The sequence below is a fragment of the Glandiceps talaboti genome, chromosome 17, assembly GCF_964340395.1.
Source record: "Glandiceps talaboti chromosome 17, keGlaTala1.1, whole genome shotgun sequence".
Lineage (NCBI taxonomy): Eukaryota > Metazoa > Hemichordata > Enteropneusta > Spengelidae > Glandiceps > Glandiceps talaboti.
In genome coordinates this window covers 15,119,709-15,144,197 of record NC_135565.1, presented here as the reverse complement: position 1 = coordinate 15,144,197, position 24,489 = coordinate 15,119,709, and the positions used below count along the sequence as shown (strand labels likewise).

Genomic DNA, 24,489 nt, shown 5'->3' with positions numbered 1-24,489 from the left:
CTATAATTTGCTTTACAAGGCATCTTTATGAATAATGAATACACACATTTGCAGAAGTTTATAAAAATGCTAAAATTGCTATTTCAAAATATAGGCAGCAATACATGTATATTAACTTTAACAGCACTAGTACTGTACAAACACCTTGATCTACAAATCCCCAGAGAATGACACTAATTTATGTGTCTTGCACGGCTGGATATTTGAGATCTGTCTCCAATTTCTGATGAGTGATTTGAAAAAAAGGTAATTCTAATATACTGTTAGGTATTGGGATAGCATGTCCTTCAGCTACTCAAACAGAGATCTGTACCCTTCAAATATACAGAGATATGTACATGTACCCTTGAAATCTGACATCAAATAGAGATCTGTACCCTTGAAATCTGACATCAAATAGAGATCTGTACCATTGAAATCTGACATCAAATAGAGATCTGTATGCCTGAAATCTGATATCAAATAGAGATCTGTACCCTTGAAATCTGATATCAATAAATAGAGATCTGTACCCTTGAAATCTGACATCAAATAAAGATCCGTACCTTTGAAATCTGACATCAAATAGAGATCTGTACCCTTGAAATATGATATCAAATAGAGATCTGTACCCTTGAAATCTGATATCAATAAATAGAGATCTGTACCCTTGAAATCTGACATCAAATAAAGATCCGTACCCTTGAAATCTGACATCAAATAGAGATTTGTACCCTTGAAATCTGACATCAAATAGAGATCTGTACGCCTGAAATCTGATATCAAATAGAAAGGGTAGGTAGCCAATGACAAGTAAGTGAAGATTCACTTAGCTTTGGTAGTTAAATTCAAATTTAGAACAGACTTCTGTGCTTCCAAGGGCAACAGCCTTGGCTTGGTGAAGAGTACTTCTTGAGAGAGTAAAACTAATATAAGTACTTGCACTTGGTATAGAGAGCTTTTTGAGATCGTAACACTAAGACATTAGTCTCTGAGTTCTGAGCTACTCAGATTACATCAAAACACTACAACCCAAATTGTCAATCTTAATAATAATCTTCTTTCACCTACATGTCATGTGACAGATCTATTATCCAGATTACAAAGTAAGTTTATATTTTACAAGATTTATTGCTAATAGACTGACTATTTTCTATTTATATGCAGCACCCAATTTTTGAGATGATGGTGAGTAATTACGATGTGATGGATAAAGCAGCATACAGCTGAACTGAACAGAGTGGTGAAATGAACACAACATCAAAATGAACACATCCGTTAAATGAACATAAAGGTAAATGAACACAACAGCAAAATAAACACATCGGCAAAAAGATAACATCGGCGAAATGAACACAAAGGTAAATGAACACATTGGCGAAATGAACACAAAGGTAAATGAACACATTGGCGAAATGAACACTGGTGGAATGAGCATAATGGTAAATGAACACTGTGGAATGAGCATAACGGTAAAATGAACACTACGGTGATATAAGCTTAGCACAACGCTGAAATGAATATAAAGGCAAAGTAGACACATGCCAAGGTGAACGCAAGGGTTACTGAAAAGGGTGAAGTGGACACAATTTCGTTACAACGGTGAAATGAACACAACGGCAAAATGAAACATGGCAGCAAAATGAACGCAACGGAAAATGAACAATGGTGAAATAAGCACAGCAGAGAAAATAAACACAACGTTGTGTTAATACAAAAGTTAATGAACACATTATGCAAAATGAACACAAAGTTGAACACACCTATTATGTACATACATACATACATACATACATACATACACACACACACACACACACACATACACACATACACACATACATACATACATACATACATACATACATACATGTACCAGGGTACAAAGCAGCAATTTATAGCTAATACTATCATTCAGAGGAGACCCTCCTACTAACTCTTGAAATCACAAACTAGAGAATTGTTTTTTGATTGTCAGTTAATTTAAGAGCAAAGAGCTTCGAGTTGATAAGGGCAACGATAATTACCATCCAGAGATGTCTGAGATGGCCCTGATGATGAGTTATAGGGAAGACAAGATAGTGATTGAAATAACTATTAAAGAACACATAGGGTTAACTGACACTTAAATGAAACAGTCACTGCTCCACAAGGTCAAAGGTCAGATTTTCAATGTATGAACAAACTATATGGTTTCCTTAATGTTACTGTTTATTCTCACAATTTGCAAACAAATTATTTGACTTTTTGAAAGAAATTTTGATAAAAATGGGCTTACTGTGTATATAATTATAGTATCCACTACCAGAAATAGATAAAGAGAACCATAAATTTCCGTTCAAAATTATTTGTGGATGTGATAAATCTGAAACCCCTTTCGACTTAAAATTATATATAGTGAGAAATATCTATTAAAATAAATTGGAAATGTTTCAGAAAATTACAGAATTTAAAATTTTTTTTTTTTTAAATATCTTCATACTTTGATGGTAAAACTGTCAGATACTTAATTAACATGATTGAAAGTAACATTTTTGTCTTACAATTATGTTTTTCAACTTATAATATATAAAAATGACCAAACTCCTCTCGATAGTAATTTGTGCAACTGCTTTGATCATGATTAACAACACTGACAAAGGCCTTTTTTGGAATTCAATACATAGCAAAAACTCTATAAAAAATGTGATAAAGGTTTGTTAATCTTTTTGCAATTTATTGAGTTACAAACAAGGACTTGGCATATGGCGTTTCACATTGATTTTTCAAGTAGCTTGTAAACAGTTTGTGCCCATTTAAGAAAAAATATAATGCAATTTGAAAAAATATTGCAACATAAATATAAATCTAAGAGATCCACATTCCAGTATGATTAATTGTGCTTGAGATATTAGACAACAAATCCATACATCCATATCGACATAAAACAGTAACTATATGCATTTTAGGCCAAAAGAAAAACAACTGTGTAGTTTCGAAAATGTCAAATTTCAAAATAGGGCGGGTAGGTAGGATTTTTTTTTTTTTTTTTTTTTGGGGGGGGGGCTACATTTTGTAGTTCAGGTGTTACAATGTATGTAGAGTTCAACAGAGGTTTCTCATTGATGTGTCCATATTTTCTGTATATGCAGGTGACACTGTCTGCTACAGCCATGTTGTTTTGAGCACAAGATGATAATAGAAATTTTTCAATATTTGTGTCAAATTACCTAAAAAAAAGTTTATGTTTGGCAGTGAAAAACTGGATTGGGTTGGGTTACAATTATTTTTTTTTTGGCCTCATATCATAAATAATATTTACATGTCCCAAGACCCTTATCAGTATCTCGTGAAGAACCCATCTGCATATATCCAGTGACTAGATGTGTGAATGATAGAGTACATGTGTGTATTCAAATACACTTCTAAACCACATACTAGGTAACACATGAATGGGCAACCACTGACCTGTGTACAATGTTGTGTCTCTTGGTGGGCTTCTTAAAAGCATTTCACAGATTTGGGTGGCTATTGCAGATGTAGTGATTGTTCAACACTGTGACAAAGCTTTCATGAAATGGACAGGATACGAGTGAACATATGACAAATGCTATTTATGTTGATTCTTATGTAAAGTTATCATATATACTTAATATATAATACTTTAAAAATGACCTGACAGCATATAGAATGATTCTTCATAATTTTGTTTCATAGTGGTTAAGTGTATCTGATGATATTACCGAGTAAAACATTCACTACTTTCACAGATGATGTATGGTACTTTATGACAAGCGCACACAAAATTCTAACTTTTGACTTAATGACTGAGAAGTGGCTATTTATTTATCATTTCCCATTAATTTCCTCCATCTGCAATAGAATTCTACCACCTAGGTTTGTCATAAAAATTATGACTATTTGATTTCTTGGGCGACACCGTAACTTAAACTCCACGCACTACTATAGCCGCACATGGGAATAAGTCAACCATCTTGTTCTATTTTGACCCTCTAGCATGAGGTAAAATGTTATAGCAGGTACTGAGAATAAGTCAACCTTCTTGTTCTATTTTGACCCTCTAGCATGAGGAAAACTGCTATTGCAGGTGCTGAGAATAAGTCAACCTTCTTGTTCTATTTTGACCCTCTAGCATGAGGTAAAATGCTATTGCAGGTGCTGAGAATAAGTCAACCTTCTTGTTCTATTCTGACCCTCTATAGCCTGAGATAAAATGCTATTGCAGGTGCTGAGAATAAGTCAACCTTCTTGTTCTATTCTGACCCTCTAGTATGCATGAGGTAAAATGCTATTACAGGTGCTGAGAATAAGTCGAACTTCTTGTTCTATTCTGACCCTCTCAGTACCTGTAATAGCTTTTTACCTCATGCTAGAGGGTCAAAATAGAACATGTGCGCCTATAATAGTAAATGCATTTGAAGTGTGCGGAGTGGAAGTTATGGTTTCGACCAAGAAATTGAATGTTTGTTATTTTTATAATGCGCCTACGCAGTAATCTTCCCCTATTTCAGGTACTGATAATTCAAAATTCAAAATAAAAACAAATTTCTCATCCATATGGCAACTTTTTAAATACACTAAATAATTTGTAGCTATGTGGTCTTAAAAGGATTCCAGTGTTGGTAGATAAGATTTCACAGTCTTTTAATGTCATACTGCCATTACAAAATATGTTATAACATTCTTAAGGTAATGAAGAGCCATTTTTAGCATATATGAGATATGCTATAACTTAATATAGATAACACACATCGGAGTTTAGTATCATTGAATATTTCTTCAGGAGAAAGGAAATCTTGAAACTAACATAATCACGTTTTATATGTTTTACATACATATATATATGTGTGTGTGTGTGTATGTGTGTGTGTGTATAAATATGTATTATATGTATATAATTTTTATTATGTAAATATGTAAATATATATATATCTATGTGTGTGTGTGTATAAATATGTATTATATGTATATAATTTATATTATGTAAATATATATATATATATATATATAATTATATATGTGTGTGTGTATAAATAATATGTATTATATTTATATAATTTATATTATGTAAATATGTATATATATATATATATATATATATATATATATATATATATATATATATATATATATATATATATATATATATATATATATATATATATATAATTGAAATGTGCTTATAACTAAAAGAAAAGAGCACACAACAGATTATTTCTGGAGTTTGTCCTTGTACATGTCAAAAACAGATTTGAAATTTTCCTGCTAAAACATCAGCTCAAGTAAATTTTTTCAACTGCTCTTTCATAGATCCCTCTAATATTAAAGTTAAGTTGACATCCTTAGGCACTGTGTCAACTCCAATTATCACAGTGTAATATTATTTTCAAGCAATTGGATACCCATGTGTGCATGGACAGTTTCAAATTTGTTGAGTTTACTGCAGTATTTGATCATAAATTCAGAGAGACTTTATACAATACATGTATAACCATAGTTACTGCACATTTATTTCACAATTCAATGATATTGTGCAATACTTGTAGTTTCTCATATATTGTCTTTTTAAATGATGTAGGCCAAAAAAACTGCCATGTAGCATGGTTATTGCTAAATAGTTGAATTTTGTACAGTTACATTTTGACAATTTCACAAGTGGCTGCATACAGATTTTGTTAAGTAAGCAACTAGGCATTCATTTCCTAGTTCACTGGATGTGTTATTTCCAGTTCCAGTTTTATACTACCGGTATGCGTTATTCCCAAATTAACTAAACATTCACTTAATCTCTTCCCAGTTTTACACTTTTTTCCTGTCCATGTGCATTAATTTCCGAGTTCTACACTATCCCAGTGTTATTAAAAATTCAATTCCCAGTTTTACATTGTACATTAATTCCCGTCTTAATGTACAAATGTGCATCAATTTTCCAGTTTTTAAACTATGTTTTCTTTCCTGTTTAACTGAGCATTCACTTCCCAGTTCTACAGAGACTTTTATTCCCAGTTTTATAACAGTATTCCAGAGTTAATGGATCCTCTGATTGTACAATTTCCCTTCCAGGCATGTACGCTGTCAATGGCAGGAAGGAAGTGAGATGCAAGTAGTTGTATTGCCTGCAGACAAGTGACAGATAACAGAATCAATATGACGATATTTGAGCTGAAGTTGCAGTACAAAATAGACCGTGATAAGAATTGGTAATAAGTAATTTTGAATACTGTGGTGTTTCCCTGGAGACCAGTCAGCTTGAAGTTACAGATACAGCCAATTTATAACACTTCAACAAATTACAATGGTTTCCTGTATAGGAAGCCGAGTACTGGATACTTGTATAAAATAGATTGGCGAATAGGAAACAGCTACTATTCGACACTGTAGGTACAATGGACTGATGCAGAAATTTCAAGTTTTGTTAAGGGCATTGTGTCAGTAAATGATTTGCAGTCCCCTGACTTGGCTGACTTCTACTCCTCTTTGCATTTTCCTTGTTTGGTTGCCTTCTACTTCCATTTACATGCTAGCTGCCAGGGGTGTCACTCCATTGAAAAAAATAATGCTTAAATAACCCATTTTACCCTCTCTCTAGCTGTAAGCTTTAGTAAATTCATGTTAAGCAGTAGTCAGGGGTCAATGGCATCATTATAAGCATATATGTGTAGATCTCAAAATTGGAGCATATATTTACTGTACAAACATAATGTTCTATACTTTGTTATAGTTTGAGCTTACAAATGAAGTTATTAAACTAAACAACAAATTCAACATTAATTACTTTCTGTTTCTTTGCATTTATTTCTCCCTTTCTCCATAAAAAATATATTTTTCAGTCTTTCTGGGCTGATTTTCTTAAGTGACAGCTGATATTTACAACCAAAATTAAGAAACTTCAAAGTGTCAATTAGTTGGCAGGATGTTTTTGGCAACTCACACCAAGGCATTTTGCTACAAATTCCATAAACAAAAATACATACACTGAGATGAAATGTGTGTGCACATTATCAGTAGCCATATATTTGTTACATATAGTGTCATTTGTAACAAAAATCATGTGAGATGCAGAAAACATCCTGCTGCCTAATTGAAATGCTAAGGTTACTTAATTTTGGTAGTAACACTCGTATCAGCAGTGCTCTGGGTTTCTCCCTCGCAAAATTAGCCAATATCACTTCCTTTAGAGGAATTCCTGTGAGTCGTAAAGAGTTGAACATTTACTTCAGATTAATCAAATTTATTACATGTAGATATAACTGAATTTTCTATTTCTTCGTATAACACGATAAAGCCTCATCTATAATTAGTCGGTCGTAAATCTGTTAGTGGTTTTAGTTTGAAATTAGTCGGTATTTCCACCTCAAAGGAGTATAATCCCTCGCATTACAAATCTAAAATGAGTAATCCTATTACGGGACTGTGTTAGAATTGATGTCACTTATGTGGTAACTCGACGAGATTCTTGCCCATGTCTCGTTTTTTTTTTCAGTCTGACAGCTGTCGAGTTAAAATCAATATTTCACATCTCCCTGACTAGTGTATATTTTACATGTAGGCACTTACTACGCTATTTACTCTAACACTGTGATGCTACAATGACACATGCCTTAATATTTTGTCGATGACTCGGACATATTAAAAGACATGTGATTGCTCCTTAAATGTTGTGATGCACTCAGAAATATAGGGTGACTAGTGTGCTGATTAGAAATGCTACTATGCTATCATCATGATATAAAAGATTACTATCTTTGATACGGAAGGCTACTATGTTGCTATATTTCAGATATATACAAATTCCTACTGTTGTGTTGCCATATTTCACGATATTGTGAATTGCTACAATGTTGTCATATATGAATTGTTACTATCTTGCTATATTTTACAACATTGATAATAATGGCTACTATGTTGCTATATTTACTATATTGTAACATAAATTGATACTATGTTGCTATTTTCAATCATATTAATATGAATTGCTACTATGTCAACTTGGTATATTTTATTATATAGTGATATAAATTGTTACTATGTATCTTATTTTCAATATCATATAACATTGTTATATAAATTGCTATTGTGTTGGTATATTTCATATTAACTGTTACTATGTTGCCATGACTGTTTTTTACATTAATTGCTACTATGTTACTATTTTGATAACCTTGATATGATTATGACTATCATGTTTCTATATTTTATAGTTTAATACGATATGAATGGCTACTATTATATGTTGCTAAATTTAGTAACATACCAGTAGCCAAAATGAATTAAAGAATTCGTCATGAACATGATCTTAATGACTTTATGTAAATATAATTTGTACAACCTCATCTTCTACTGTAAATACAGGATAACAGAGTTAAAGACACTGACCTCATTCAAAGTGTTTCCTGAGAATTTCAAGGTATGTAACAAAACTGTGTAGTAGAAATTGAATAATGAATTGGTAGGTAACAGTTATTGGCAAGAAAGAGTACCACAAAATTCGCTTCCAAGAAATTTTCTGACTTAAAAAATCAAACAAGAGTCCATGAACATTCATTTTTGTACCAAAATATGGTTTGAATTTTTTTACAAGTTTTGCGACTCAGCAGCAGTTTTTAAGAAGTTTTGTTTAAATTACAGAATTACAACATTCTGTACGGTTTAAATTGACTGATTGGGTGAAAATTACACTTTTCATGAAACAAAATTTTAGTGTATTATACATTTTATTTTATATTTAATGGTCCCATTTGTGGTTAATGACTTGGTGGTATTTGTAAAGCTGTGAACATGTAAACACATTTATCAATATCTTTGGAAGATTGTTTGGTAATAAGATATATATGGTTATTGAATAGAAATATTGTGTTGCCATAGAAACAGAATTACTAAACAAATATCAACATTTCATTCTGTAAAAGTCATTATGCTAATAGTATTATTTAAATAATTTGATATCTTTATGAGATTCCTATGTTAGGAATTATTTATATCTTTTTATTACAAATGAAAATTGGAAAATCTCAACAAAATTAGAATCAAAGGGTTTCCCAAAATTCTGACTACTGAACTTTCGCTCTTTTAACTCAGCATTATCAACGAAGAATAAAATATATCCTTGACTACATTTTACATAGTAGTAATTACAGTGAAGTTACCTTATTGGAATCTAGTTTTTAGCATTCCTCCAAATCTCTCAGATGTCAGCGAATTGATGTTATACCATTTGGTAAAGGTGACCTTCCTGTGGAATCACCTGACAGTCGACTACCAGTATTATAAGTATTATCAAGTTAGCAAATTTTTTTTATTATCATTCATCCATTCATTCATGCATAATTTAATGATATCAATATATTCATTGAAGAACCACTGTCGATCATATAAGTTCATTGACCTGACCATGTCAAGGATACCAATCAAATTAACTGATTAGAAAATTTCTGTTATTACATTTTTTCAGACATTTCTACTGAAAATATTTTCAAACTAATTATTGTAATATATCAACATCAACAAAATGAAATGATAAATGTTTAATAATGTAGTTTGTAACATTTAATCAGTGTGTGTTAGTTTTCACAGCAATGAGTCCTCATTTATTACGTTAAAGGGGCACAAAGCTGAATTCAGGCATAGTTTTTGCTGTATATTTAAAGGTACCCACTGTATTTTACTTACTGAAATATTCTTAATCATCACTTGCAGTTAGCCAGTGTTTTTGCAAAGGTTGGGGAACACGGGTAACAGATAGGGAGAATGTAGTTAAAATGGCAGTGTTTCTCCATAGAGTCTATGGTAATTTTATTTGGGAACCCTGGTAAAATGACATACTTACTACCCTTAGCAAAAAATACTCTTGACTAACATCAAACCTGATATTAAGATATAACTTATAAATGATCCGATAATGTAATTTATTATACGTTTAATAAATGGTTGAGAAAATCACTACTATACAAACGACTGATTTATCACTCTATTTTATTTTAGCTGAAAATAAATGCAGTTAAAAAATATGGATCGACCGAAAAATCATTAAAGAATGCTCTTGTGAGAGATTTAATTATACCTTCACACTGTATCAGCTGATTAACAAATATCCTGTCATGAATTCTAATACAAGATTAAATCGTTCAATAAACACAATAATTATAAATTGGCATATTTTATGGTTTCATTCCTGCCTCATAAACAGTTTATCCATGATAAAGCCCTGTAAATCTCAAGACTATTTGAAATTATAGTCGTTTATATTTTTAACTTTTGAGCTTATTTTTTGACCACATGAAATCTTTTTAAGCATTTTTTTTCAATCACTCCTTTATTCAGTACTATGGCCATTGGCTTTATGTACAAACTTTTACAATTGTCATATCAGACACTAGAAAGCTTAAGTCATACAAAATGTCTAGATATCTGAATAAATAAGTAGATAGATTATACAAAAATACACGATAAATAAGGTAATGAAGTGAAAATAACTAAATACATACAGAAATTATTTGTTTTTTTCACAAAATTGAAATGCTAAATAAATAAATGCCAAATATATGGCGAGATTTCATTGTGTGTACATGTTATTGGTCTTCATGAATAAATAAACTGTACAGATACAGAATTGGGAAATGTAATTTTTGAGATGGCCATGGTACACTACAACATTTATTTGTATTATTATCACTGTAATCAAATAAGTGAATTTCACTTGGGAGCTCAGAAGAATTCTGAAGTGTTAATCTCATTAACACCTTAAGTTCCAGACACCACTGTGACAAAAATGTACGAAATATGAAGACATCAACGTGGAAAATAATAAACTTCATCACTTTAAAATTAAAATAATGAGAGCTTTATCAAATATTCTATGATATCTGTCTAAAATAAATTTGAAATTTGTCAAAAATTTTCAGAAAAAAAAATATTTTTGGTAAAATAATTTTGGCAGCAAAGTAACACCATTTTATAATCGTGACACAATTAAGTATTATTTCTATCATTTATATGAAGAATGAGGCCAAGGTAGGTTAAAAAATTGAGAAAAAACAATAATTTTGTCAAATAACTGCAAAATTTCATCATCATTTCACAAATAAGAATTATTTTTATGATTTCATTCTAAAATAAATTTAGATATGTCAAAATATTATAGGGAAAAAATCCAATCAATTATCTTTGGCAGGAAGTAACATAACTTTATCACCAATTTTAAAATAAATTTCTATCATTTCTATCTAAAATAATGTTGAAATTTCCTAAAAAGTTACAGAAAACACAAATTTCTATCAGAAATGTTAGGTGGAAAGTACTCGCTACTTAAGAGATTTTAGGTTGTTGAAGTAATTTCCTCCACATATTGTAGAGATTTGAATGCCGGAAATCTGATATCTGCTACAGTCATTGACTTCATCCACTGTACAAGCATAGAATCAGGAAATGTAATATCTGAAGCGGTAAAACACTTATTTGATCGTTATTAATTTATACAAGGCCAGGAAATACTGATTACATTTTGTATAAACCACAATTGCCATCTCTGACATTGAGTTTTTTTACTATTTTGCAATTAGATTAATACTTCAATGCTATGACATTTTCAATGCTCTTTATCTTTTGGATAGCACTAGAATGTAAATAACCTAAAAAGAATTGTTACCTACTAGACTGTTTGTGGCTTTTATTGTTGTTGTTGTTGTTGTTGCTGTTGTTGTTGTTGTTGTTGTTGCATAAATATTAACTTCCAATAATATATTTTGAAGTCTCTTGGGTTCTAATTTATGCATCTGAATAAAATATTAACCTATATACTGTAGGATAATAGATTTAATTATTACCATACACAAGCCAAGTTGAACATGTTCAAACAAAAAATATGGAATTTATACCCTGATTTTTTCTACAGCACGATAACGTGCTTCTACACTATTGATGCTGTGGTTCTCAAAATATGAGTCCACATGTTCAAAGTCATTATTACATGCATTATCGGTACTTTTTAGATTTTTCATAAGTATTGCTTGTGCAGATATAACTATACCTATTATTCCAAAATTACTTCTGACCCAGGGGATTGTCACTACCCATCTACTGACTCGTAGTGACAAGGCCCCTTAGGTCACTTGAATTTAATTTGACCGAACGAAGAAAGATATTTGGGAATAATACATAAAAGTGCAAGTGTTCTGTTTTGCTTCAATTGTAACTTCACAAAATTAACATTTATTTTTACCTTGTTTCAAGAGGTACAAGGTGAATCTAACCTTTGCTGTTACCATGACTACATGTATGTATTTTGGTGCTCAATAAATAAGTTATTTCTCATTTTCCTATTCAGATTATTTTCACTTCTGTTTTCAAATGAACTTTATCCCAAGGTTAACATGCTGAATGAACACACACCTCAACAATCTAAAATTGTCAATTTACAAGATGTCTTGACAATCAGACATCATTCTAACATAGAAGTATTCAGACACACAGTACATAGTTAGTCACTTAGCTTCATCATAAAATCTAAGTCTTTTAACCACAAAATAACCACTTTTATAAATTGAAAATATTTAATAGATTCATAAAAAATATACTACCACTACCATTATCCTTCTGAAGAAAATTAGTTCTGTTCAATATATGAAGAAATCATTTCATTCATATTAACTTAATCCTGAATTAAGTTGTCATTTTTTTTTCATAAGCCTTCAAAGAAGTGTATATGACCAGATTAACCAGATGAAAATAATTTCTCTTTCCAATTCATTACAGATGAAGAAATCTTTTCAAATAAAATATTTCCCTTTTACTAGATTGTGAAAAATTTATTCCAAAGAATGATTTCTGTTATTTTTTCTTACTCCTTCAAAGGGCTGTCCACTGATGACAAGAAGAGAAAACTATTTCTATCATATGATTAATTATTAATATCTGAAATAATAATTTCACATGAAATCAATCCCCTTTTTTTCTAGATTCGTATTTAAGGACTCAAACTTGAAGCTAACCAATTTCTGCAATTCCCCCCCCCCCCCCCAAAAAAAAATCTTTCAAAGTAGTGCACATGACCTGAAGAGAATTGTATATTTCTCTTTCCAATTAGTAAATGTCTGTTGAAATCAATTACATGATCCCCATCGTTTTTTTCCATTACTGTAATTTTTTCCAATAATATTACCCAAGTGAATTTTTTTTTGTAAAAGCTGATGAGGTAGATATATTATTTTCCCTTAAGAGTTGTAACATAATCCACACCAAGATGTTCATTGGTCTGTTATCTAAAATTTCATTTTTAATATTTCCGTTTTGCCTGTTGGCACTATAACAGATGTGCCAATGTGAAGATGTTACCATGGTAACAGAATGATGATACGATGGTTTTACCATGGCAACGTGATGAGGATGAGCAGCCTTGAGATAAATAACTCATCTTTGTGTTTCAAAATCAGATTTCTTGGGGCTAAGATAAAAGAATTAATCCCTTGCAGGACAATCCAATTCTGAATATTTAGAAAGGAAAACTCAAATTATAGTCTTATTTTTTGAGACATAAAAAGAAATTTTGTCCGTGAAAAATCAAGTACAGTTTTACAAGAAACTGTTCAATGTTTACTGATATACCATTTACAATGTCAAAGGTCAAACAACGAGTTGACAAATTAGTGTGTAATCATGGTTAAACTTCAGGATCTGGACTTTTAGATTCTTTAAACAAACACAGTGTAGACGTTATGAGGTGTTTGATCCCTGGGTAATTTACGTCTAAAAAGTAAATGTTCAAATTGCCATAAAATGAAAAGTCACAAATTTTGTAAAGCTATAAGGCATAGTAACTGTTATACTGTGTTTTCAAATTGGGTAATAGGGAGGGAGGGGGTGAGAGAGGGGATGGGGGGGGGAGGGAGTTCCTGCTAACATTACATGGTTTTCTCTACAGAAACAGAAACTCTGCGAGTAGCTTTCTGTTTTCATATCAACTTTAACTGCTTCACCTTACCAATGAAACTTGCAGTATACACATGAGGATAGACTTTCCTCTAAAGGCTCACATAGTTTTGAATGTGTATATTAAAATACATGAAATAGGAAAAAAGTTAACTCTATCAACCACTAGAAAACAACACAACAATAGAATGTCCACATACAATCAACTACAAAAACCCAACCAACCAAACAAACAAACAAACAAATACAAACCAACATATGCATGCAACTATTTTATATTCACATGCAAATTATTGAATATATCTGAAAATGTCATAATATACAACTAAAAGGTGAGTTCATCGAGAAGGAAAAATAATATGTTTCTATTGTATGATCCCATAGGAAATATGAAATACCCACTATGTGTATGTTTGTTATCAAACCTGGATTACAAAGCGCAACAAGGAAATGTCTTGTAACAACACATTAAAAAATAGAAATAGAGAATTATAAAAAAAACACACGACAACATTAGATAAATGTGTTTTTTTGTTACCTTCTAAGACTCTATCTAGGAATCCTGTATGGTGTACGAACGCAGCAATGTAAGTAGTGGAGAGAAGACGAAGTGAAAAGCTGTTAGTCGTGTTATACTTACTTCATTGATATCTTATGAATACATGCATAGTAATCATGTCATGGCCATACTGGTTAAATGTGTTGTTAAACAACCCACAGCAATCATGTCATGGCCACACTGGTTAAATGTATTGTTACACAACTCATAGCAATCATGTCAAGGCCAAACTGGTTAAATGTATTGTTACACAACTCATAGCGATTATGTCATGGCCACACTGGTTAAATGTATTGTTAAACAACTCATAGCAATCATGTCATGGCCATACTGGTTAAATGTGTTGTTACACAACTCATAGCAATCATGTCATGGCCATACTGGTTAAATGTATTGTTACACAACTCATAGCAATCATGTCATGGCCACACTGGTTAAATGTATTGTTATACAACTCATAGGATGTCATGGCCACACCGGATAAATGTTGTGTTTAATAACAACTCATAACAATCATGCCATAGCCACACTGGTTAAATGTATTGTTATACAACTCATAGCAATCATGTCATGACCACACTGATTAAATCTATATTTATCAAACTTACAAAAATCATACCACAACCATACAGGTTAAAAAAACCTTGATACCCATGTAACAGAAATCATGTCATGGCCACACTGATTAATCTACTGTTACAAAACTCACAGTAATCATGTCAGGGCCATGCTAATTAATTCTCTTGTTACTCAGAGCAGTTAAAATTACATATTATATTGCACAGCAAACATGTTTGTCACCCAGCTTTATATCTATTACTTTCATTCATAGTAATTTCAAATCTCTTCTACCACGCTATGTTTGAGAAATTTTCTTAGAGAAATTTTGAAATTTCGGAAAATAAAAAAATTTACTGGAGACAATTTTGATACCAATAATTTCAAAATATCATTTAATATCATTTCAATCCAAAATAGAGATAAAATGCACAAAAAATTAAAACAAATCCAAAATTTGTGTTCACAAATAAATTTGACAATGTTGTCGGTACTTATAAAGGTCTATGCAATATTTGTTTAATATTACACTCTAAGTACTCCGTGCAATTCATCTACATCACCACAGACTGTTTATATGTCATTTTTATTAATTTTTAATAATTCATATTTATGATATACTAATATAATTATCACCTGGAGACATAACAATTTTATCATGCTGTTAAATTAATAAATACCATCAATTTATCATATACTGTTGAAAAGTGTGATTAATTCTACGCTAAAAACATAATCTAGCACTCTCAGAATTTTTGACATTTCGCAAATTAGTAGACATTGTGTGCATTTTATCGTTATAATAATTCAGTATGCAAGGATTTTGTTTCTACGAAAAGTTAGGAAGTACCAAGCTATGTCAAACATTGTGAATAACAATAATTACTGCCCTCTTGGCAATTACATGTATTGTAATGATATTGGTAAATTTATTGATTTTATGTTACATCAGGAAGATTCAGATACTTTGTATATCTAACATTTTCAGAATTGTTGACATATACTATTAGGTAAATAAATAAATATTTCATGCATTTTATCATTATATATCAGGATATCACTGACAAGTATTTTATTTGCATAAAAATGTTATGAATTACCCAGGCTGAGTCAAAAATTGTCAATAGCACTATTTTACTGCCCTCATGGTAATATGGAATCTATATATTGTATATATATCAAATTATGAAATTCTTCTATCGCTTTAAGTACATCTTTGCCAATAAACTAGAAACGCCAAAAGTTTTTATTACCAGAAGTAATCAAGTAAAACGAAAATTATGTTTTTCATCTATTTTTATTACCACTGATAATTAAGTCAAATCATCGTGGGTGAACCCAGACTTTTACCAGGGTTCCCATCACTGTTTTTATTACCAGTGGTGTTAAGATAAAATCTACTTGAGTTCAGTGAATTTTTATGTTTATTTTCATCTCTATTTTCATTGGTTTACACGGTTGAAATGCAAAATTGTGAGTCAATGTACACGAAACATTCTAAATTTTATCAAATCCAGAGGCTTATATCATCTATTACATTGGTTTTCACATCATTATTTGAATGGTTCTTAGAAATGAGACACATATATAACCCATGGACACATCCAATACAAACATCCCTTCCATACACACAGACACAGACAGACAAAGTCACAAACACATCATGCACACACGCGCACACACACACACACACACATACACATACACAGACACAGACACACACACACACACGCACACACACCCTATAACACACATTCACGCAAATGCATTGTAATGAAAATAAATACTGAGCTCCTTCTTCTCAGAAACATTAAACGTAGTCCTAAATATGGACTCCATTATCTATAGTGTGTCTATAGTATCATATATAGTAAATTGAGTTGATAAGGTATAATATATAATTACACTGACTAAGTGTATCACTATGTGTAAAGTAGTAAAGTTCTTGTCAACTGATCTGTGAATTATAGAAGTGATGCACCAAAATAACAACTATGCATGATTGTGAAGTGATGTGTAAATTATGAAACTAGCCTAGAATAGCAACTAAGGTTGAGATGAGAGAAATTAGTATGACTTCTACATAGCACTACATACGAACATGACTGAATGTGTATATAATATTCATTACTGAATTCACACTTCAGAGAAATATTATAACAGGCCACACAAAGTCACTGATGATTTAGTCCATATAACATATTAATTATCAAGTCTGTCTGTCTGTCTGTCTGTCTGTCTGTCTGTCTGTCTGTCTGTCTGTCTGTCTGTCTATCTGTTTGTTTGTCTGTTGGTCTGTCTGTCCATCCATCCATCCATCCATCTGTCATTTCTTGTTCATGTAGGAACTGGGTCCCGTTTACAGACTCCAAATAGGGCTAACCCTCATGTGTTCAATGTAAATCAAAGAGTACCAATGTAAAAGTATATTGACACTCTTCTACCAAGTGAGTGACAAACCATAGAATGGTCTCAAACCTGAGTGAATGACAATACTGGTGTATGGAGATAATATACTGCATTGTATGTAGGAGTTCCATTTAACTCCATCATATCTATCTTGCTGTAAAATAAACACAAAATAATGTTTACCTGCAAATGGGTCCAAGCCCTCTGGTCTGAGTATTTCACCTTCACTGCTACTATCTGTAGACACTGATATCATATCGCTGGTTTTATCTGACGGGCCTCTGGCTACTTTCACATGCGTTTCCACAAAAACTTCATCTTTCATCTTATCTGAGGGAACAGTTTCCATGGAAACACGGTCTTCCGTACCTTCTGAGATGGTTGATAAGTGGAGACTATTTATCCGTTGTTCTGGTTTGGATGGCTCTCCCTTGGTTACTGTTGCCGTGACAATAAATTCTGCATGTTCATCGGATTCAGTTTCGGATGTAGAGCAGCACTCGGATGATTCAGTGATGTCTGTTGCCATGGAGCTTCGTTGAGAGTCACTGGTTGCATCAAAAAACTATAATGATTCCAGATAATATAGAAAGTAAGATCTTAAAATGAATTCAACGAATTTTTCTGTAATCTTTTCTTAAATTTGAATCTTAAATTTATCTTAGAATCATGGAAACAACTTGTATTACTGCAGTGAGGTTATAATTGTGATACAATGTAATTAACTTTACAAATAATGATCAACAATTACCATTATGGTGAAAGAGGTCAAGGGTCAATGGTCAGGTCAACGGCAAAACATTCAAAAATTTTAACTTTATATTTCTATCACAACAATCAAATATAATCAGTTGCCATGGTTATATACAAAACTGGATGATAATAGTTTTGACAGAAATTAAGCAAATTTTTATAGATTTGATTGGTTCAGAATTTACAAAAACATTTTCTGAAACGCTCTATTTTTTAAATATAATGTTATGATGCTGGTATATAGGTATGTTGATGAAATGAAAGATTATAAAATGTATCTTAAAGACATGGCACATTATCATATGGGGTGTTAGTGAAGCATTTAACATGAAGTCTTATTTGAAACACTGAAACAAAGTTGAAGCAGCATTTTCACTCTAAATATTAGTATCATTCTGTTGCCATAGTGATTATTTATAATCATATATATAAAGCATTGTGGTTCGTACATATCTTTGTTGATGTCCGTGCTTCAATTTCATTTGCCCCTCTTTAACCTGAAATAAAGCATGCAACTTACAATTGTTTCAAGCCTTCTTGCACAGCCAATTATTATCTATGTGAAAAAATAATCAAACACACAATGAAAATAAAATAACTTGACATTCCATGAGAGTGCGCCCTCTATAGTTAGAATGGTGCTGTGGATCAAAAAACAACAGCGGGCCATCTATGTTGTCAAAATAATGTATATCATGCACATATCAATATCAACCACTTCATGCATACAGACATTGCCATCTCAGATAAGCAAGCTAAAAATCACAAACATAGGGATTACAAACTTGAAGAAATGCAAATGAAGCTTAAATTTTACTGTATGACGAGGGTAATGCATGGTGAGTGGAAAGGAAAGGGGTGAACTGTGTTTCTTATCATGCAAAAGATTGTGAAAACAAAAGACATATATAACTGGTCGTTGAGGGCTCCCTTCCATACGTTAATACTTTTGTAACACTTCTATATTCACAACCCAACCCTCCTCCAACCTTTTTCTTACTAAATTTCTCCTTTAATTCTTTGTAGTCCCTTTTTTTATGAATCAGTTATTCTATAAAAGTAACAATGGGGAAGGAATTTCTTTTGCCCACTAAGAAAATGTTAATGACATAAAAGGGTAATAATGAAACTAACACCTTGCATTTACACATATTAAAATGTACAATTGAAAAATTTCTGTCCACTTAAAAAAATAATTTGAGTAATAATTTTCCTACTACTTCACCAATATCATATCAATGTCAATCACATAATTTATACTCCTGAAATTATGAAAATACTTCGAAAATAGTCAGTTGGAAATTTTAGTCAGAAACAAATGATCAAATAAATGTTTATATTGAAAGTGATAAGAAGTCTACAAATACTAGTTGACAAAGACATTTCAAGGACAAAAACATCTCATTGTCAAGTTTACATTGATTATCAGTGTGCAGATATTTACACTTTTATACAGTAAAATGTGCCTCGGGGTCAAATTTCCCTGAAAATCAAAATTTATCAAATCTCTCCAAATCTTGTAATATGAATACCTGTTCCTAGTCCATTTGTAATAAATACAAGAAATTTGGGAATTCATCTTGTTTTCAAGGAAATCGACAATGTTTTATATTTCCATAGAGTTAACACAGCTGTCGGTGGCCATATTGGATCGGTGGCCATATTGGATCAGTGGCCATATTGAATCGGTGGCCATATTGGATTTCTAAAATGATTTAATTTTGATATCATTTTGACATCTATTTAAAAAATTTGAATCGTGATCCCCATATTTTTTCCCTTGATTTGAACTGAGAATTGGTTTGACTTTTCTTGAACAAAGTAACAACAAAAATTCAAATAGTTTATTTACATGGCACATTCTACGTTCAACATGCCTCATCAAAATTCATGATAGATTTCTGCAAGCAAGAATGTAAATAAAGAAGTTAACTTACTTACACCTTAAAGTTACCACAAAGTAAGATTCGTGATAGATTTTTATGAGAAAGGTAATCAATAATGAAGGTGATAGATATTTACAGTACACCTTAAATCTACCTCAGAGTGATTGTTAACAGCAGAAGGGAAAATAAAGAAGTCGAACAATTACAGCAGAAGCTGACATCGGAGTGAAATTTACTAAAGATTTCTAGACAAATTAGACAGGTACAGCATTAGCCTACCTCAGAGTGAAATTTACTATGGATTTCTAGAGATGCGGTATTGGCTGAAGGTGGTGGGTGATCAGGTGTTGGTGGTTGTTCATATTCAGTTGGACTACTGGGGGTTAAGATAGGCTTCATCTCCATGTACACACTGTAAGCCTACAAAAATTATCAATTTGTTAATCAAACACATCAATCAATCAATCAATCAATCAATCAACCAACCAACTGATCAATTGATCAATCAATCTATGAAACAATCAAACAGCTAATTGAAAATGACTACATTAATTGATCCATCAATCAAACAACCAAGCCATTTAAGAAATCAATACACCAACCAACCGATCAAATAATCAATCAAACTAATCAACCATCAAATAGAAAATCATTAATTGATCAATTAACCAAAACAATAAGTCATCAATCAATCAATCAATCAATCAATCAAACAAACAACCAACCATCTCATCATACATAATCACTTAATTAATCAATTAGTCAATCAATCAATGAGTCAATTAATTAATTAATTAATTAATTAATTAATTAATTATTCGGTTGATGAACCATCAGGACAATTAATCAATTGACCAGCAAATAAGCAAGCCTCCAACCTTACATGTATATGTATATGCAATCAAGTTACCTGGCTATGAAAGCAGAGGCATATAGGACAGGAGAGAAATAGACAATGGCCGACACTATCGGTATAGTATTACTCTATGCATCACTTTATCATCTATTTTGCATTTAATAGTTTTTGACACAAAAATTCACAGTGTATGGTTACCATGAACCTAAACTTACACCTTGTTGTGGAGACTTATCTACATTATTATTCATCGGTGACGGTGGATTGCCATTTTTCAGCGGTAAATGTGATGGTTTCGTTGGTTTGGCGGGTTTCTTCCTTAGTGCCATGTCTTGTACTGTAACTGATCCTTCACTGGACGTAGGTGATGTGGGGTCGTGACCTCCAGATGTAGCATCGCTAAGGAGTTCATATATACTTTCCCCTTCTGGAGTTTTTGTGGGGTCAGGGGTCACAGGACTAAGGGCAGTCTGAACAGAAACAAACATTTGTAAGAAGGCATAAGAATGCTACAAAGTTCATTGACACATCTCTTCATTTTCTCTAAATGAACACTAGAGGGCATAATGCATTGGAAAGCTCTATTGACTTGTCTCTGCCATTTACATTACTCATCTCCTCCAACACTAGAGGGCATAATACACAAGAAAGGTCTAATGACTTGTCTCTTCCATCTATGTTACTCATTGACCTTACAGGGGATAATACACTTGAAAGGTCTATTAATTTGTCTCTCCCATTTACATCACTGACCTACTTCACCACCAGAGGGAGTGGTTAAAATGAAAGGTTTATATAGTATATACCTGTGTGACATGAATAGTTGCATCAACAGTTTGTACATCAACTCCATCAGTAGTTCTCACCTCTGTATTTTCTCCATCTTTCTTTATCACTGTATCTATATCAGCACTGTCTCTAAGTCTGGCATATGTACCCGCTATGTCTTCATCATAGTAGTTTCTATCTGGTAGAGGTGGACCTGGATTACTCTCTATGGTGGAAAGAAACAAATCTGTGTTACTAGGCAACTACTTTAACCATTTCAAGATATTATTAATCCAACAGTCTCCCCAAGTTCAAGTACATCTGCTTTGATTATTCCACTTTGATCACTAAAACAACTGTCAGGTTATAAAGCCTGTATTTGAAATTAGGGTGATGTGGAACTTACACAACTTTATTTACAAAGTACACATGTATATAGGGGTTTTGTTAAGTTCTGGTAATCCTGGTAACAGAGGTGGGAAATAGGTTAAAATGTGCAGAGCTTTCCATATCATGTACCATGATGATATTGTAGGGAACCCCAATAAAATGTCTGAGGATCTCAGGTAGATTTTTCTAGCTTTAATATTACAAACATGCTTGAAACCCAGATAAAATGCCTGGAGAACTCAGTGTATTGCAATAGATGTTACCTGCTTACTGCCCATAACAAAAACTACTTATTTAATACATACCAATTGATTCTGTTCTTTTCCTCAATCCTGTGACATTACTTGTAATTGGTCCACCACTAGAGGGCATGCTACTACTTCCATTATTTGATGGTTTGGATGAACTATTGTCTTTGAATGCAGCTTCTGTTTTCATAGCTGGTACTTGTATAATATTTGATGTGTCCTTAGCTTCAAAATGTTTGTCTGTAGGTGATGGTATTTCATCGTATGTAGGTTCCTCAGGTTCAAATTTTATCAAATCTTCTTCATCTGTTTCAAATTTTATAAGATCTTCCTGTGCAAAACTTTTAATCTTGCCATTTTTAGCTTGTTCTGATGAAGGTACCGATGATGTTCGTTTCCGTTCAACTGTGTTTGCTGTTTCCGGGGTAATATTAGCTGTGGAATGTCGGGCTCCTGAATACCTTGCTGGTTTTTGTGGAGGGGTCCTGAAAGGATGCAGGTTTTGATACCCCATTTCTGCTGTTGGACTGCTAAGAGGAGAACTCTCTGGACTAGATCCACTCATTGACTGGTAGTCAGGACTAGACACGTTATCATACGGTGTTTTACATATCTCACTCCGTTCTGATTCTGCTTTCTCTCCAGGAACCTCTATTGGAGAAGGCTTCTTGATGCCTACACAAACAAACAAACAAATTTAAAAATGTGAATAATTTACAAAATTTAAATATCAAATCTTTGCTGGAGACATCCCAAACTGCTACAGAATGAACAGAAATATCTAACATAATGTCAACTAAAACATAACATAATTTGTCTCTGTTTCATGCACAGCTTAGACTAAATACAAGATTTGTATTGACTGTTGACTTTGAAAGTCAAATTCAAAATTATTTCACATTTAGCTTTCTGACATTCGAGATTGGTTTCAAGAAGTATGGTGTGTGGTGTATGTGTACAAATGTAGGTTCCATAATAAAATCTATATAATATTAAAAAGAAATCTGTCTGATTTTTCAGACTTTATACACCTTTGATAGATAATGGGTGGGGTGGGGGAGGGGTTATAATGAAAACAAACACTATGGGGGAATGGAAAGACTGTGACTTGGATAATGTTCGGCACATTGGGAAAATAGAACACACTATACGGATAATGTATGGTGCATTGGGAAAATGGAATATACTATACGGATAATGTATGGTACATTGGGAAAATAGCATATACTATACGGATAATGTATGGTACATTGGGAAAATAGCATATACTATACGGATAATGTATGGTATACTGGGAAAATGGAATACAGATAATGTATGGTACATTGGAAAAATGGAAACAATATATGGAATATGATGTACATATTTTAGGAAAATAGGAAATACTATACAGATCCTGTTTTTGGAGAATGGAAAATACAATATGGATAAAATACACTTTGGGAAAGTACAAAACATAACTGGGATAATGTATGGCATATTTGGAAAATGGCAAATACTATATAATGTACACCTTGAGGAATGGAAAATGTAATACGGATAAAGTATGGCACATTGGAAAACACAACAGATAATATACACTTTAGGAGAATGGAAACACAATACAGATAAAATACGGCACATTGGGAAAACTGGAAAATACATACAGATAATTTACACTTTGGGAGAACGGAAAATACAATAAGGATAAAGTATGTACGGTGCATTTGGAAAATGGAAAACACCGCACAGTCACAACACAATTTGGGGAAATAGAACACACCATTTATAATATGGATAATGTATACTTAGGGAAAACAGATTTTCAAAAACATGGATAGCATACACTTTGGGAATGTAGACAACATTACAGATTACACACACTTTTGTGGCATGGAAACACAGTTATTACGTATAATGTACATTTTGGGAAAAGGGAAAATACACCATGGACTACACTCACTTAAGGAGTGTGGAAACATTGTAAGTACGGATTTGTCTATTAACCGGATCAGTTGAGGTCAAATTGTAGATGCCTTAGGCTACAATTTACAACTATGGAAGTCAATTTCCTAGATAGGGTAATTCATCTTTTATAGTCAAAATGGCCTTTGGCTTTTAAACTCAACTCACTTCATACATACTTATCAACACTCCGACATTGCCATTAGTTACACGGTA

General features: G+C 32.2%; 1 protein-coding gene across 3 annotated transcripts in view; it reads right to left on the bottom strand.

Annotated features, from left to right (window-relative positions):
- LOC144448016 (ankyrin repeat and SAM domain-containing protein 1A-like) overlaps window positions 1-24,489 on the bottom strand; it is a 117,072-nt gene that overhangs the window by 26,564 nt on the left and 66,019 nt on the right. For 2 of the 3 annotated variants that reach the window (XM_078138162.1, XM_078138165.1), the window contains 4 exons: window positions 22,387-23,004; window positions 21,730-21,917; window positions 21,139-21,393; window positions 17,612-17,993 (listed from right to left, as the gene is read on the bottom strand). In XM_078138162.1, the coding sequence (XP_077994288.1) occupies window positions 17,612-17,993; window positions 21,139-21,393; window positions 21,730-21,917; window positions 22,387-23,004 (1,443 nt within the window). The remainder of the gene's footprint in view (window positions 1-17,611; window positions 17,994-21,138; window positions 21,394-21,729; window positions 21,918-22,386; window positions 23,005-24,489) is intronic. The other variant, XM_078138164.1, reaches the window with a different exon arrangement.